This window comes from Helianthus annuus, chromosome 16 (genome assembly GCF_002127325.2).
Source record: "Helianthus annuus cultivar XRQ/B chromosome 16, HanXRQr2.0-SUNRISE, whole genome shotgun sequence".
Taxonomy (NCBI): domain Eukaryota; kingdom Viridiplantae; phylum Streptophyta; class Magnoliopsida; order Asterales; family Asteraceae; genus Helianthus; species Helianthus annuus.
In genome coordinates, this window is record NC_035448.2 from 2,275,708 (window position 1) to 2,292,123 (window position 16,416).

Below are 16,416 nucleotides of genomic sequence, written 5' to 3' on the forward strand. Positions count from 1 at the left end.
GCAGAAATTAGGTTTTTAATGAGGATTTTACTAATTTGATATGAGTGATTCTGTAGGTTTTGAAGCAATCTTATATCTTAAACAAGCAATGTTGAATTTATGTATCTATTTGCAAAGAGATTATAGATTCAGAAGACTGTGAGTTTAGTTTTTATGTTGATTAAAAAATCTGTCCATTTCATCCATGGACTATGAATATACCATATAGTTAGGGGGGGGGGGGGGTAGCTGCCGCAAACGTTTTGGGATGGATCGGGACCAAATGCGCCGCCGCAAACGTCGTAGGATCAGTTTTCTGAAGCAAGTTTTGGATGGTGATTGGTGAACCTCATACCATCTTGAAGGTAACGGTAAAAATTTGGATCGTTGGGAGGTGTAGCCGTTACATAAGAAAAATAATAATAGTTTTTTACTCTATAAAATACAACCATTTCATCTTATTTTTTTACACGAAAAAATTCATCTCTACTTTTCTACTCGGAATATATTCTCTAGTAGTGAGTCTCTACTTGAAAGCGTTTACAAAATCGAATGGCAATGTGACCGGATCGATGTTGGATGTTCCAAGTTCAAGCAATCATCGATTGCGTTAAGTGTGCTATTTGGACTTTTGGGTTAGGGCTGGAAATACCTGCGCTTTGTTTCGAAGGGGCTGTTGCAAAGATTGGAGTGCTTAGAACTGATAAATAGTAAATTGGATATCCATGTTTTGTTTCGGTTGTATGTGTTTTAGATCTTCCTGAGACCATACCTTAGCTTTGCTATTGGGTGACTGGGATCAAAATTTGACTTTTTTGACCCAATGTCATAAGTTATGTAGGACTCCCGGTGGACTACAAGTGAGAAGGTCGTGGATTGGGTCCTTTGAAGAGTTGTGATCGGGACGTTTGGTGTGCCAGGTCGTTTTATTTATTGACTTTGTTTTTACGAAGTTTGTTGACTGGTGACAATGAATACATGATTTTGATTTTGATTATAATATTATTTGGTACAGAAGATGACGGGTTTCTGATGGGGATAATTTCTTACTCTTCTACTCATCCATTGACCTTGCTTGTCGAAAAATGAAGAATAGTCTTAGCGTTGATGACCCACAAGTGGATAAAACTCGTTTTCGGGTCCCTATGAAAGGTCGCATCCAGTTGGTATGTTGAAAGTTTTTAATCTTTGCTCGAGTATGCATTTGAAGTATACGTTAGTGCAAAAAGAACTTATTTTTACACTTATTATGGGTCCTGAGCAATCCTGAAAAGACTCCAATTCGTACTTTCTTGGGCAACTACGACTTGAGTGACATGCCAGTTGGCGCTAAGGTAGTTAATCATGTTGTATGTAAATCGATGATGTTGTTAATTTATCGACGCGACACTTTTTTTTGAACGGTCAACATAAACAATTTTATAAAAGCTAACGCTTGCCATACTTTTTTGTCATCAGATGTATAAATACATTAGATAAGGGATATATTAAATTTCCTGGCAAAATTTCCTTGTTAATAATATTATATATGGACTGTAGACCATGAGCCTAACATGTTCAAGAGGTTCATGGACCCAAATTTGGTCATGGATTGGGTGGCTTTAAATACTTAGGGCTACCCAATATTATTTAGCAGCTTTTTGTAGGCTTTAACTAGTAACTACCTACCTATGTTTTAGGTTTGGTTAATTCAACACTTGTTTTGCTGCACATAGTTTCCCTTCATCTAACCAAAAGAAACCATGTGCCAACTATGATCATGTGAAACATCACTTTTCTTTTTCTTCTTGTGTTAGTTGAGTATAAGGGTCTACGGGGCGTTCGCGGGAAGGGGGTTCGATGACCCTAGTCACCGATCGGGAACACCGCCGCCATCAAAGCGGGGACCCGAATCGGTGATAGGGAGCGGTGTGGAGTTACCGCTTGGTTTGGCACGATTTTCGGAAATAGACCGTTTGACAACGGTCACTTTTATAAAAAAAAAATTCAACTTTTTTAAACAATATATATCTAACCAACCTAAATCAATTTTTTTTACCACACTCACCACTCTCAAACTCACACCAAAACTCTCAAACTCAAATCTTTCAAATACAAAATGGATTCCAAGCTTCCGTTTCTTTCTACCCTACCCGACTTTCCCGACGATGGAGATGCATCGTCAAGCGATACTAGCTTAATTTTCTTCCAAAATCTCATCCAACAAGCGGAGCTACTAGACACGGCATCGTCAAGCGATACTAGCTTAATTTTCTTTCAAGATCCTCCAGTCGAACCCGTCTTCGATGATACAGCTTATACGGAGCTCATTGACGAAGACACGCATTGGAGACTAAAACACGATCTCGTTGAGCATCTCGGAAGTTTAGATCTGCATCACCTTGAAGTTGATTCGGACGACGAGTAGTTTGTTTTTATATTTTTCTAGTTTGAATGTAATTTTTTTTCTAGTTTGAATGTATTTTTTTTTAATTTAATCAAATGTCTTTTATTTAATTTTTATTTTTATTAATATTTTTTTAATTTGTAAACATGCATAATTTAAAAAAAAAAAAAACCAACTCCCCTAAGAGGGGAGTGCCGCCATCAAAATGGGGTGTTAGGGGAGTTTAAGAGGGGAGTTGACGTGGCACTGATTGATTGGTTGGGCGTAAGAGAGGGGACTCACCTCTTAGGTGAGTGCCCCTTACACCCTAAGCTATGAACATAAAACGAGTTAAAAAAAAAAATACAGTTCAAACTTCACATCATCCATATTCGAGACCTAACGGGTCATACATAGTTATGTTATGACACCAAGATTTATGAATATTGTTTTTAAGAGACTTAGTTTTGCTATTAAAAATGAACTAGCAGCGTAGCTTGTTGCTCGTTTGCCTTTCTATTTCGATGTATTAGTTTGCTACATCATTCCAGTGAAGCATACATTCGGTCACATGCTAATACAGTTGGTCATGGGTGTAGCCGGTTGTTGTTCTGGCACGTGCCTTTATAAGTGGACTAACCCTACATTGATAATAACTATTACGTACTATAAAAGTGTTGAAAATTGAAAATACTATATAAAAGCAAATAATGTGACTTGAACACGAACATAAATAATAAATGATATAATATAATATAATATATAATATTTTGTACTTTTTTTAACGGCGAGCACCCACCCCTTTAAGGCTGTGTTTTGATGTTTTATTAATCATTGGGGCGTAAGGGGTGGCCACATCAAGCTAAGAGGGCGCGGACACGATTATGATGGGCACAAACGGGGCTTTGCTCCACTTGGCTGGGAGCTAACCACGGGTGTGAGACAAAGTTTATTGATTTTTTTTTATATTAATAATCTATCAACAAATTATATTTAGTCACCTCAACTCAATACCACATTTCACATAAAGAGTCTGAGTGAAGATCTCCACAACAAACCCTTTGAAGCCTCCACCCCATAACAGAGAGTCTAAACATCTACTTCTAAAACCACTTAATGTCCATTTTATGAAACTTAAACTTACACCACTTAGGGGGAGGGGGTGGTCACTAGTGACCATTTTCCCATCACTCACAATATCCAATCATGTTCCGCTATGTCAGCAACCATTTTTCCATCACTCACAACCTTTTTTAGTGGGGGTGGTCATCACTCACCACCACACCCAACAATTTCCCCCAACCAACAATTACACTCACAAATAAACCCATCACGCGTTGTAAAAATAACGAAATCATGTTTTCGTTAATATATAACGCGTTATATATGGAGGTGGGGGTGGGATTTCGTTATTTCCACGCGTTATTTTGATCTATCACTCGTTGTATTATGACCAGTGGCGGACCTAGGAAATTTTTTCTGGGGGTGCGGAATTTTTTTAAAGATTTTAGATCCCTAGCTATATAAAAAAATTCGGTTCATAGCGGGTCGAATCGGGTCGGGTCGGGTCATGTAAACATAAACAAACAAAGTTTCATAGCGGGTCGGATCAGATCGGGTCGGGTCAATTTCAATTGTCAAACAATCAAACCTTAGTTCCTAACTCCCTATCACATTAACAAACAAAGTTTCAAGTAAAACAAATAAAAAGCATAAAAAACCATCATAAGTAAAGTAACAACAACAAAGCATCAAAGTTCAAACTCTCTCTACTTCTATTTCTCCTAATCATTAAATAAAGGAGCAAAAAAAACTTATCTAAAACATACCTTAGTCTTTAATTAGAAAAATCTGGCGAAAAAAAAAAATGGTTCAACCTCTTTCCTCTTGAGAAATCGCGTCATAACTTCTCTACTCATGGTTCCCTCCTAATCCTATCACATACAAAATAAACAAGGATTTTCAAGTGTTCAACCATAGCCCATATTCCTATCACATACAAAATAAACAAGGTTTAAATCAGTGTTTACAATTTTTTTTATAAATTCCTAACATTTTTTTTTCCAATGGGTGCGGCTGAAAATTCCCAAGGGATGTGGTCAAGATTTTCCATGGGGTGCGGTCGAGATTTTCCAAGGGGTGCGGTCGGGATTTTACGAGAAAAATAACACTAAAAATTTTTTGTTCAAGGGGTGCGGCCGCCCACCCACCATGAAGGATAGATCCGCCCCTAATTATGACCACCTCGCCTGGCCTTAGTAAGAATAAACATCTTGTGCAACTAACCCAAAAATCGAGATACCAATATCTTCTATACTTCTATGGCCCCATAAACTCTTTAATGATTCACTTCCCTTGGTTAATTAGATACTACAAGTTACCAATGCGTACTATATAATTGTAATGTGGGCCTGAGTTTTGCTGCAAAAAATTGATTACTATTTATGTTTTCTAATGCTGTCATAATCATCATCATACTCAGTAAATCTCACCAGTAGCAAAGATAAGATATGGTTTGAGGAAGGTAAGATGTAGACAACCTTACATCTACCCTGTAGGAATAGAGATGCTGTTTCCAGTTAGACCCCCTACTCGATAGACCCCCTACTCGATGGTAGTTGTGTATCAAACCTTGGACATAAGACATATAACACTCGACAATTAACACAAAGGCCAATTAGTGCGTGTACTCCCTTGTCTTTCTGCTATCAACGCCACCACATGATGTATGATTAACCATCCTCTTCTTTTAACATTATTTTCACGAAATTAGTAAAATAACGTTAAATTAGTGCATTTCACTTTTGCCCCTCGAGCGCCCATATCTATACAATATATATATATATATATATATATAGGGGACCGCTAGAATGAGAACCACCCCGAGTTGTAAGAACCACGAGAACCGCGACCCGCGGGTGGCCGTTGACCACGAAATTTTTTTTACACCTAGATCCGTATATTTTAAGACCGGGTGTAAATTTTGGGTTCAAACGGCGCACCCGAGGGGGTAGTTTTTTACGCCCAAAGTTTGGTTAAAAAAAAAGAAAAATTAAAAAAATTAAAAAAACCCAAACTTTGGGCGTAAAAAACTACCCCCTCGGGCGCGCCGTTTGAACCCAAAATTTACACCCGGTCTTAAAATATACGGATCTAGGTGTAAAAAAAATTTCGTGGTCAACGGCCACCCGCGGGTCGCGGTTCTCGTGGTTCTTACAACTCGGGGTGGTTCTCATTCTAGCGGTCCCCTATATATATATATATATATATATATATATTATAAACGGGACGTATTTTTTAATATCAAACAATTAAATGTAAATTAACTATAAGGATAAGTAAATACATAACCAAGTAGATATTTTGCTTTTGTATGTAATTTAAGGATTAGTAAATCACCTATCTCACTCGCTTTTAAATCTAGTTATATAACCAGTTATCATATTTATCTACTTTATAACTGATTAACTGGTTATGTGATCAACATGCTCACCTTCACTCAAAACGGTTTTATTACCGAAATGCTTCAAACAGTTATTATTACTTTAAAAACATATGTAAATTATTTTTTCACATGTTTTTAAAGATCCCAACCACCAATCCAATGTAATGTTTAACGGAGCTCGTTTGATAAAGTCTTTATTTATAACTTATATGGTATTACAAAATAATCTATTTTCTGAAATGGATGGATATTATCTGAGATATAAAAATAATTTATTTTAGATTATATGGATTTTAGCTTTATTTAAACCTTGACGTTTGATATAAAAATAATTTATTTTAGATTATATGGATTTTGTATCGGTTGGTATTGCAGGTAGAGTCTATAAGTAACACATGCGAGAAGGTACTCCATAACGTGTTTGCATTGGAGTCTCGCCAACCTGCTCCCTCCAACCCAACTTCGATCGTGCATTGTATATTGTATTTCTTGTTGACACATTTTCGGGGTTCTGTTTTTTTATGATCGAAAGAATGCCTCGTGGTCGCATTTTCTGATACGTCAACTGCTCCGTTGTCCTCTCTTCCACTTGAGTCAGTTTCATTAGGGACATATGTCTCTCCAATCTTCTTATTACTGTTCGAGTTCTTTCACAATCGTTGGCCATTTGAACCCTAAGGGCCAGAATATCCTTCTGAACCCCTTCATCCATACTAAGTATGGCTTTGATTGTCTTGACCTTCACCCTTCTCCTATTAGAGAACTTTAGCATGAAACGTCTCTCTGATCTCTCAAACCTCCATGCAATAACCTTAGCCATTTTTCTAAGTATTATGACGTTTTGGACAATGTTTGACGTTTTAGACAATCTGTGGTGTGTTAAATTGTGTTTACATGTTCTACTTTTATAATGACTTTTTTCCCGCCATGTAGGATGCAATTCTATAAAGTGACATGTAATAATGGCGTTTTGAAAAGATAAATAAATTCAATTTCCCATTTAATAGCTTTTAATATAATAAATGTTAGTAATAATGTTTCTGTCGCTTCATTTTACTGTTCGTAGTTACTGTTTTCTTTTCAGCTTCATCTGCTTATGACTGTAACACGTCCCATCTTTATGGTTGTAATTATGGCGTTTTGTATTTTCAATGGTGTTTAGATAAAAACGACACTTTGTTCTATTTTCTTGCATATTGTTTTATACTCTTTTTTTGAGTTTTATTAGAATAGTATTTGTCCAAAGTAATTTTATTATAGTTTGGTAGTTTGGGCGTTTTATGTCATGATGACGTTTCACAAGCATTTGCCAGTTTGACGTTTTATTATATCTTTTTTAGAGAATTTAATGGATATTTTTGTTTCTTAGCTGAAAATTACATAACAAACAACAGAAAAAAAAAAAAAAATAGAAGCAATTTATCTTCTAAATCTTCATTGTCAGTCTCTTTCTCCTTTTGAAACTACAAGAACTGTCACAAATAAATGATGCTTTGGTTTTGGTGTGGTTTTTTGTTGTTCGTGTGTTGAAGTGGATTTATGGATGTTCGAGACATAGATCGACATCGTGTGGGTGGATGCTATTTACACGTCATCTTCATTATCATTATCGAGTTCAAAATAACATTTATACTGGGATCGGTCTCTTCTCCTCATCCAAACCTTCTTCAAGAACAAAGAAGACAAAATGACACATCAGCGTCATCAATATCTTTTTCTTGAAATTTGTCCATCTCATGCAGCAAAATCTTACTCCCCTCATCTAACAAACCATTCAGCGAAACTTCAAACAGAACATTACTGAGTACCAAAGAAACGATGTTTGCCATCGTTGATTTTTCTAACTTTTTGGCGTTTTACAGTGAGTGGTATTTAGGAAGCATTGTGTTTTTGTGTTTTTTTATGTGATCAACGGAGGTGCTGAGACGTTTCTCTTTATATGATGTTTTTGGCGCGTAGTTTATCCGGGATATTATTATAACAATAAATCTAATTAACAAAGTATCCGTTTTTGCTCAGCCTATCTGTTTAGTCTGTTACATGTCCCCATCTCTCAGGATTTGCGTTTATATTTATGGCGTTTTTGTAGGCTAAGACCTTAACTAAAACACAGAAAAAACTACGCAGTAATAAAATGGGCGTTTTGTATTTATTTGGCGTTTTATATATGAAAGTATGTTTACCCTTTTTTACCTGTAATGAAGCACGCTCTAGTAATAAAACTGATGTTATTTACGATAACGTCATCGCGCCAATTTAGTCCATAGATTGTTTTGATCTGACGATACATAATCGTTCTCACCATTTCCACTCTTTTCACCGTTTTCCTTAAATCCTGATCCTATATATATATATATATATATATATTAGTTTTTAAGTTATTTATATAAGATTATCCGATTTTTAAAATCAATCCAGTCATCCATGTCTAAGTTATTTATATAAGATTATCCGATTTTTTGAATCAATCCAATCATCCATGTCGGGTTATAAAATCATAAATAATTTAATACCAAGAAAGTAGCTAAATCACACAAATATACCATTTCTGAAATTCCAACCCGTGGGCGTGACTCGTGAGTGTCTCCTCCATGACCAAAATATCCCAATATAATCACACCCTCATTTATCCCTACATACCTTCACTATAAATAAACCAACCCCCTCCCTACAACCAAACTCACCTCCAAAATTAAGGTTCACTTCCACAAAACTAACAATGTCAACTGAAAACAACAACTCCGGTATCCTTAAAATCCGACCAGTCCCAGCTCCAGTCACACACTTATCTTTCATGCTTTCACAAGTCTCACTCAGACTCGCTGCGGCCGCCGCCTCAATTGCGGCCGCTTGTTTGATGCTTAACAGTCGCCAGTCCAAGGTTCTTTTTGGAACCAATCTTGACGCGCGTTACACTTACTCTCCTGCCTTCAAGTACATGTTTATGTTTATGTTTATTTCACTCGTGTGTGTGAAATCTGCTGCTTGTGTCACGTGTCATGATTATGTTTTTTTATTTGTTTTTTTACGCAGGTTTTTTACGATGATGAATGTTGTCGCGTGTGCCTTCTCTGTGTTGTCGTTGCTGCCAGTTTTTGTACTCAGTCGAAAATTGTCAAACTCTCTCAATTATTTCTTCTTGTTCCTTCATGATCTGGTAACATTTTTTTATATTTTTAGTTGTTTTTTTAATATTTAAATGTGGGGTGGGATCTGATACAAACAAATTTTAACGTGTGAATGATACGAATAAAATTAATCCACAAGAAAATAAATTTTTTAACGTGGGCCCGCTCGTTTGGTCAGGGCGTCTTATGCCATTTGGTGGTTTCCTCCTTGGGGTATCCGGGTTCGATACCCCATAGATCGAATTCGGGGCTTGGTGTTGTAAGCCAAAGGGTTTACCAATTACCATGAGATCTACGCAGATCAATTTTTATTTTTATTTTTCATCATTTGTACGTTAAAAAGTCGTTGTTGATCATAACACTTTAAAGGTAATTATTAACCAATAATGTCACAATTAAGTCCATTCACGTTGATAGCAATGTAACTGGTGGGGATCATTATGATGTTCGTTAAATGAGAATTGACTTGCCGTTAAAAAAATGATAATTGATTTACTTTACAATTATAGGGTTCTTAGTTTCCATTATTAATGACAGCTTTAATAACATATTACAATATATATATATATATATATATATATATATATATATATATATATATATATATATATATATATATATGTATATATAATATTTATAAACTCTTGTTTTTTTAACGACAAAGATTACATAATATACTCTTAAATAAATAACACCAAATTTTACCACATGTGAGGAATTAAACATTGTTCTCTCCCCAAAAGGTACAAAGCCTCTACTACCCCACCAAAGGGGTGATGACTTTATAAACTCTTGTTAATTAGTAGCTATAGCCATCGCCACTTTAATTGGTGGGGTGGTAGAGGCTTTGTGTCTCTTGAGTAAGGCAGACAAATCTTGTTTTATCGGGTTTAACAAGTCTCTGACGACGCGTATAACACAAGTATTGTGTACTTTTTCAGTAAACAAGTCTAATCGTGTCTTATACAGATATCGATTGTCAGCCCTACTTTTGGGGAGAGACCAGGGTTCAATTCCTGGTATGGGGTAAAATTTGGTGTAATTTAAAAATAGTGTTACGTAACCTAATAGTAGCTGTAATATAATAATTGATCTTGATATGAATTCTTGTTGAAGCATTAAGTTAAAAGTTGTAGCATAGGAGATAATTGCTCTCAGTGTTTGAATTCCTTAACTTATTTAATTTCGATTAAATAGTCAAGAAGTCAAAGTTTATAGATAACAGGGGCGGACTCACCCTTTGGTTAAGGTGGATGGCTGCACCCTTTGAAAAAAAAATTAGTGTATATTTTAGGCAAAAATCCTGACCACACCCCTTGAATATATGGTTGAACACCTCATCCGCACCCCAAAAAATAATTCCTGGGTCCGCCACAGATCGACAATTATGTTGGAGTTTTGATCTAGATCTATGGTTTGTGGTAGTGGGTTGGCAGGTTTTAATTGATGAAATGGAAGAAGATCCATATATTTATTTGTGTTAAAGACGTCAACCTTGTAACCGATTATTCTAAATGGATGGGTTGATTGGCTGGTTGTAAATGTTCTGACAATTTTAACTTATGATTTATATATATTTAATAAACAATATTCTAATTTTAACAGACTAGCCCACTTAGTTACGTTTCAGTATGACCAATTGGGTGGTGGTCTATTGGCAAAAGCAAAACCTTTAAAACATCTAAGTTGGGAAGGGGAAGGTCTTGGATTCAAGTCGCATAGATGATAATAATTAAAGAAATTATTCGTTCAAAAAAAAGTTAGTTTCAGTACAACCCAAACACATCTTATAGGTTGGACATGCTAACTCAAACACGATTAGACCAACTCAAAATTTAATTATTTCAATTTCAATTTCAATGTGGTGTTAACTTGAAGAAAAAGAAAAGTGTCCATGAAGATTCTCCATTCCTAAATCCCTAAGAATTTGTGCCACTTGGGACTCACAATTCTTTTTTTTTTGAAACGAAAACTTCATTAAAGCACGGTCAACCCGACCAAAAACAGCGGGCGACCCAACCACCTACACAACCTTAAACAAATTTACACCAACTATCCCAACTAACATCTATACATTTAGACTTGTTCCTGAACCATAAAAAACCGACAGACTTTATTGACCTAAACACTTCGTCGACCTTCGGAGTAGAGCCGTTAAAAACCCGATCATGTGGGGTTTTAAAACATCAATTTCCACTATTGGATAGTGTACACTGAAACCCTCGACCTTGGGACTCACAATTTTCTTAACTAGGAAAGACAACATTTATTGCTTTTATGTACACTGAAACCCTCACCTCCCAAAATGTGGGGTTTTAAAACATCAATTTCCACTATTGGATAGTGTCTTATATGATTATATCTATTGTAAGATTACATATTCATACGAGTTAGGTATTTAGATTTAGTTTGTGATATGCAGATGATAGTGATATTGTTGGCGGGTGGATTTGGAGCCGCGACTACTTATGCTCAAGTGGGCAAGTATGGGAATAGCCATGCGGGTTGGATGCCGATTTGTAACGATTTTGGAAAATTTTGTCATCATGTCGCTGCTTCTTTGATCTTGGGGTTCCTAGCTCTATTTTGTTATATGGTTCTTGCAGTCATGTCTGCGAATAAAGCGAGGCAAATCAAGGTTTAAAAGAGTGATAGATATCATATGTGAAATGACTTATATGCCGCTCATGAAGTGGGAAATTAGCTGTGGTAGTAGTAATTTGGGATTTTTTTAATTAAAATTTTTATTTATTTTTAATGAGTGTCATGTTTGGTATGTTTTTAATGAATCGGACAGAAATGCATATGTAACTACCTCTTTTAAGGATGTAATGAATCTAGCTGCCCCTCAAGCCATAAAGTGTGACCTTGAATGATAGATACTTTAGGGGTCAATAAATACAAAAGGTCAAAAGTAATATTACTTTAGATGAATGATAGATACTTTAGGGGTCAATAAATACAAAAGTAATATTACTTAAGAGTTAGAAGGCTAGAAAAGTGGTGGTTCAATGGATCATTATTATATCCTGTTGGCGCATTTAGAGAACTAGGAATGAGAAAATCTTTTCGGATAAGGAGGCAAAAATCTAAGACATTAGACATCACAGGAGATGTGAAGGCTCTGGGTTTTCTTTGGCTAAAAAATAGATCAAAGTCTACGTCTATTGATTAGCCAAAATGGTGTAAATCTTGTGTAATGTAAATAGTATAGTGTGGCTGTGCGTTGACTGGTACATGTCTCTTTAAGGGTCATTAAACTTTTATCTAGATCACGACACCAAATTTTTGGTTACGCATTATGTGAGTTGTTTCATAAGAAGCAAGCGACGGTGAAGAAATCTACACATATCGGATTTGGATGTTGGCGTTCACTAATATTTCTTACTTCAAAATCCATTCAAACGGTATAAATGAAATCAAAATCTACAAACACAATTTGAATATGTGTAAAAGTGGAACAAATAAACACATAACCTATAAATTCAACTACCATAATCCTAATGATGGAATAATCCAAAAAGAGAGGAAAAAAAAAAAAAAAAAAACTCTAGCCAAACATAAATAATTGAAAAAAGATGAAAAACTGAGAAAAGAAAAACCTTAGCTGAATAAAAAATCAAAGGAAACACTTGCATTGAAAAGTTAAAACTGAGCCATCTTTTAAAAAAATTTCAAATGTAGCCCCATAATTTTATATTATGTTTTGGTCAAAGTAGTTTTCCAAAATTTGGAGTTTACTGACTCATACACTCAATTATACTAAACCATGTAACTAAAACTCTCAACCTCATTACTGAGTTAGAAGCAAATTCAATCCAACTTAAAAATGTGATGATGGTTGAGTTGAGTTCAATTCAAAATTTATTTAAGTCTAAATAAATTTGAAAATTGAACACAAATTCAATAATGTCTGTCAAATGGAGTGGAACTCGAAACTGAATACAAAATTCTCTTAGGGGCTGTTTGGCAACATATGAATGGTTAAGTGCTGAACCAGTAAGAGGTCTGAACCATTAAGAGCCTGTATAATGCTAACCGTTAAGAGGCAAATGTCTGACCAATTCAGATTAGAGGTCTTAACCATTCAGACTCTGTATAAATCTTAACCATTCGGAGGCAAATGTCTGAACCATTCAGACATTTGCTCATGAAACAAACAGTCTGTACCATTAAGTGCTGAACCAGTAAGAGGTCTGAACCATTAAGAGCCTCATTAAGAGGTAAACAAACAGCCCCTTAATCGACTTATTGTTCTTCAATAATGTCTGTCAAATGGAGCGGAACTGTGGAAGCAACCAAAATATTAGACATTTAGTGTTTTTAAAATAGGTGTTAAAAAATATTAGACATTTAATTAATAATTTTAAAACAATAATTTTAAAACAGGTGTTAAAAAATAACTATTTGTTGAGTTAATCATTAGATTGAATGTTAGGAGACCCGAATGATAAAGTTTAAAGGTTTTTTTTTTTTTTTTTTTTTTTGCTACTCTCTCTCTCTCTCTCTGTGTATGTTTTTTTTTTAACAACAACAATGGAATCTTTATTCAAGTACGTCAACGGTCAAAACGACACATAGCAAGATGCTATGCAGCCGCAGACCAAATCAAGTACAATAATTCGAGGAAACCAATCAGAACTCAGTTAGACACAACTTCAAGAAACTAAACATGAAACTACCCTATCTTTACTCCGAGAATCTGAAAAGCTTCCACTCGTTCCATGTCATTCCTGTACGTCTCGCTTTGATCCTTATCCATTCGAAAGATTCTTCTCTTATCTCTTCCACTAACCGACTCGGATCCAACTGTTTTTTATTGAAAATTCTGTTATTTCTATTCCTCCAAAGGTACCATGCGGTGAGGAGATAGATTGCGTACATTACTTTCGCTTTATTATGGGGCCAGTCTGATTTATCGGCCAGGCGAGATGAGAATCAAATTAATATACATTTTATCTTTCTTATATTACATACTCTCTGTGTATGTAATATAAGAAAGATAAAATGTATATTAATTTGAGTCGAATAAAAAAATCAGAAATTTGCATTAATTCGATTACTGAATTCTAAGTAGATTTGATTCGCACTTTGAGAATTTCAAGTTCGATTTGAATACTAAGCATCCTACTTTCTATGTGGGTCACAGCAACGAAAGCTAATGTTTATCCGTGGTTTCAAGGACTGTTTTTGTTATGTTTTAGCATAGTTTTGATCTAAGTTTTCGATTTTTCAAAGAGGAGGTCCAAAACAACAATTTAGACATACCACATAATTTTTATTGTACATATACAAAATTACCAACCGTCAAAACTAGAGTATTCTTTTCTTTTTTGCTCAAAGTGGCCACCGAACTTTTGTTGGTCTTTTTCAATGGAACCATTTTCTGACTGTTTAAAGATGAGGTCCAAAACAACAATTTAGACATACCACGTAATTTTTATTGTAATATACAAAATTACCAACCGTCAAAACTAGAGTATTCTTTTTTTTTTTTTTTTTTTTTTTTTTTTTTTTTTTGCTCAAAGTGACCACCGAACTTTTATTTGTCTTTTTCAATGGAACCATTTTCGTATGCCTGACAGATTCCCTACTCCCATTCCTTGGTCAACACATACGGCTTTTTATATGGATCATATTATTTGGACACTCAAACTTCTTCAATCGATACTCTCTGTACAAGTCGGATAGCTCTATACAGCTCCTACAGGGTAATTTCAACTCCCAAAGTCAGACAAAGCCTGCAACATAAGTCGCATGTAAACCCTATATGAGTCTTGTAGAGCTATACGACTCATATTTTGTATAAGGTAGTATGAAGTCTTTCAAAAGTGACAGATAGGTGATGGACGTGATGATACGTCAGCTCTATACGAGTCATGTAGAATTCTGAAAAATGATTGCCTTTGTAATGCGAGTAAATTGTCATTTTTGTCTCTAAGGTTTGTCTCAAATTGTCATTTTAGTCCAAATAGTTTTTTTTTCTCCTATGCGTTCCTGAGTTTTCCATTTTTTTGTCATTGCAATCAAATGCCTAACTCCATCCAAAAAGATCAGTTAACTCACACTAAACAGTTCAGTACTTGCCATTTTTATCAAAAAAACATTTTATCTCCTTTATACATATAAATAATATAACAAAAATATTAATAGAACTCTCTCTCTCTCTCTCTCTCTCTCTCTATATATATATATATATATATATATATATATATATATATGTATAGGATCAGGATTTAGGGCAAACGGTGAGAAGTGTGAGAACGGTTATGGATCGTCAGATCAAAACACTTTATGGCTAAGATTGCACGGTGGAGTTTTCATAAATAACATATACTTTTTAAAGTGTACATGCTTCAATAAGAGTAAAGAGGTAAATGTACATCTACAAAAACACATCAAACGTGACCGAAACATATATACTTCCCTAGAGAAACCTCCTCGACTCCTACGGAAAACGCGAAAACCTTAGAAAACGCGAAACAACAAATATTATTGCGTCGAAAGATCAAACCAGATCCAGAGGCAAAAAAAAAAAAATAGTGAGTTAACTTCGATTTACATTGTGCTAGTTTATGATGTTTTTGGCGTTCTAATTTTAACAATAAATTTGCAGTTTCTATGAGTGTGGAAGGGGAAGGTTCATCTGCTCCAAAACGCCAAAAACCCAACGAGCAACGAAAGAAGACAACAAGAGAACATGGTACAGATTGTTACTTTTTATGATGTTGTAATACACTTTGATACTTTGTTACTAAACGCCAAAATTTGCATCGTTTGTTTAATAATGTTGAAATGTATGAGAACGGAATTTTACATATATCATTTGTATTATTAAACGCCATGTATCATCTGTGTTGTCTTATTGAAAAACATATATCATCCGTATGTTATTAAACGCCAAAACATGTACCAATTGATAGATTTGTTACTAAAGGCCAAAACATGTATTATTTGTGTTATAAATGCCATGTATCATCTGTTATTGTCTTGTTCAACGACATGTAAGATTTGTGATTGACTTATGAAAAACATGTATCATTTATGTTATTAAACGCCATGAAAATTAATCATGTTTTTATAGGTGAGGAGAGGTTGAGAGTGAGAATAAATGTGAACACAGGCAAGGCCCAAAACGCCAATAAGAGGAAGGTATTAAGTCAGAATGTTGAGGTTGAGGAAGAACCATATTATGAGTTCAGTGAAGCTAGGGTTTTGTCAAGAGTAAAACCTACAAACTTGACTAGTTGGTTTATAAATCTAAACCAAAATCAAAGACAGGCAGTAGAGCAAATGGAGTTTGGTGCTGCACTAAAGTTGAAAATAGACAACGTACTGACAATGCTTGGGTACTGGTTGGTTTAAAACTACAGTGAAAAGACAAACAACCTACATGTTGGCAACCATACCGTACATATCAATGAAGAATTGATAAACTCTTTAACGTGTATACCAAATGGAAGGGTGCTCGTGCAGATGAAAAAAAGGCCAACAACTAA

General features: G+C 35.0%; 1 protein-coding gene across 1 annotated transcript; it reads left to right on the forward strand.

Annotated features, from left to right (window-relative positions):
- The first annotated feature begins 8,359 nt into the window (after positions 1-8,359).
- On the forward strand, positions 8,360-11,767 carry LOC110916321 (CASP-like protein 1F2). Its single transcript, XM_022161064.2, has 3 exons — positions 8,360-8,723; positions 8,823-8,946; positions 11,340-11,767. The coding sequence occupies exons 1-3, from the start codon at positions 8,509-8,511 to the stop codon at positions 11,559-11,561; spliced, it is 561 nt and encodes a 186-aa protein (XP_022016756.1). The 5' UTR covers positions 8,360-8,508; the 3' UTR covers positions 11,562-11,767.
- The last annotated feature ends 4,649 nt before the right edge of the window (positions 11,768-16,416 follow it).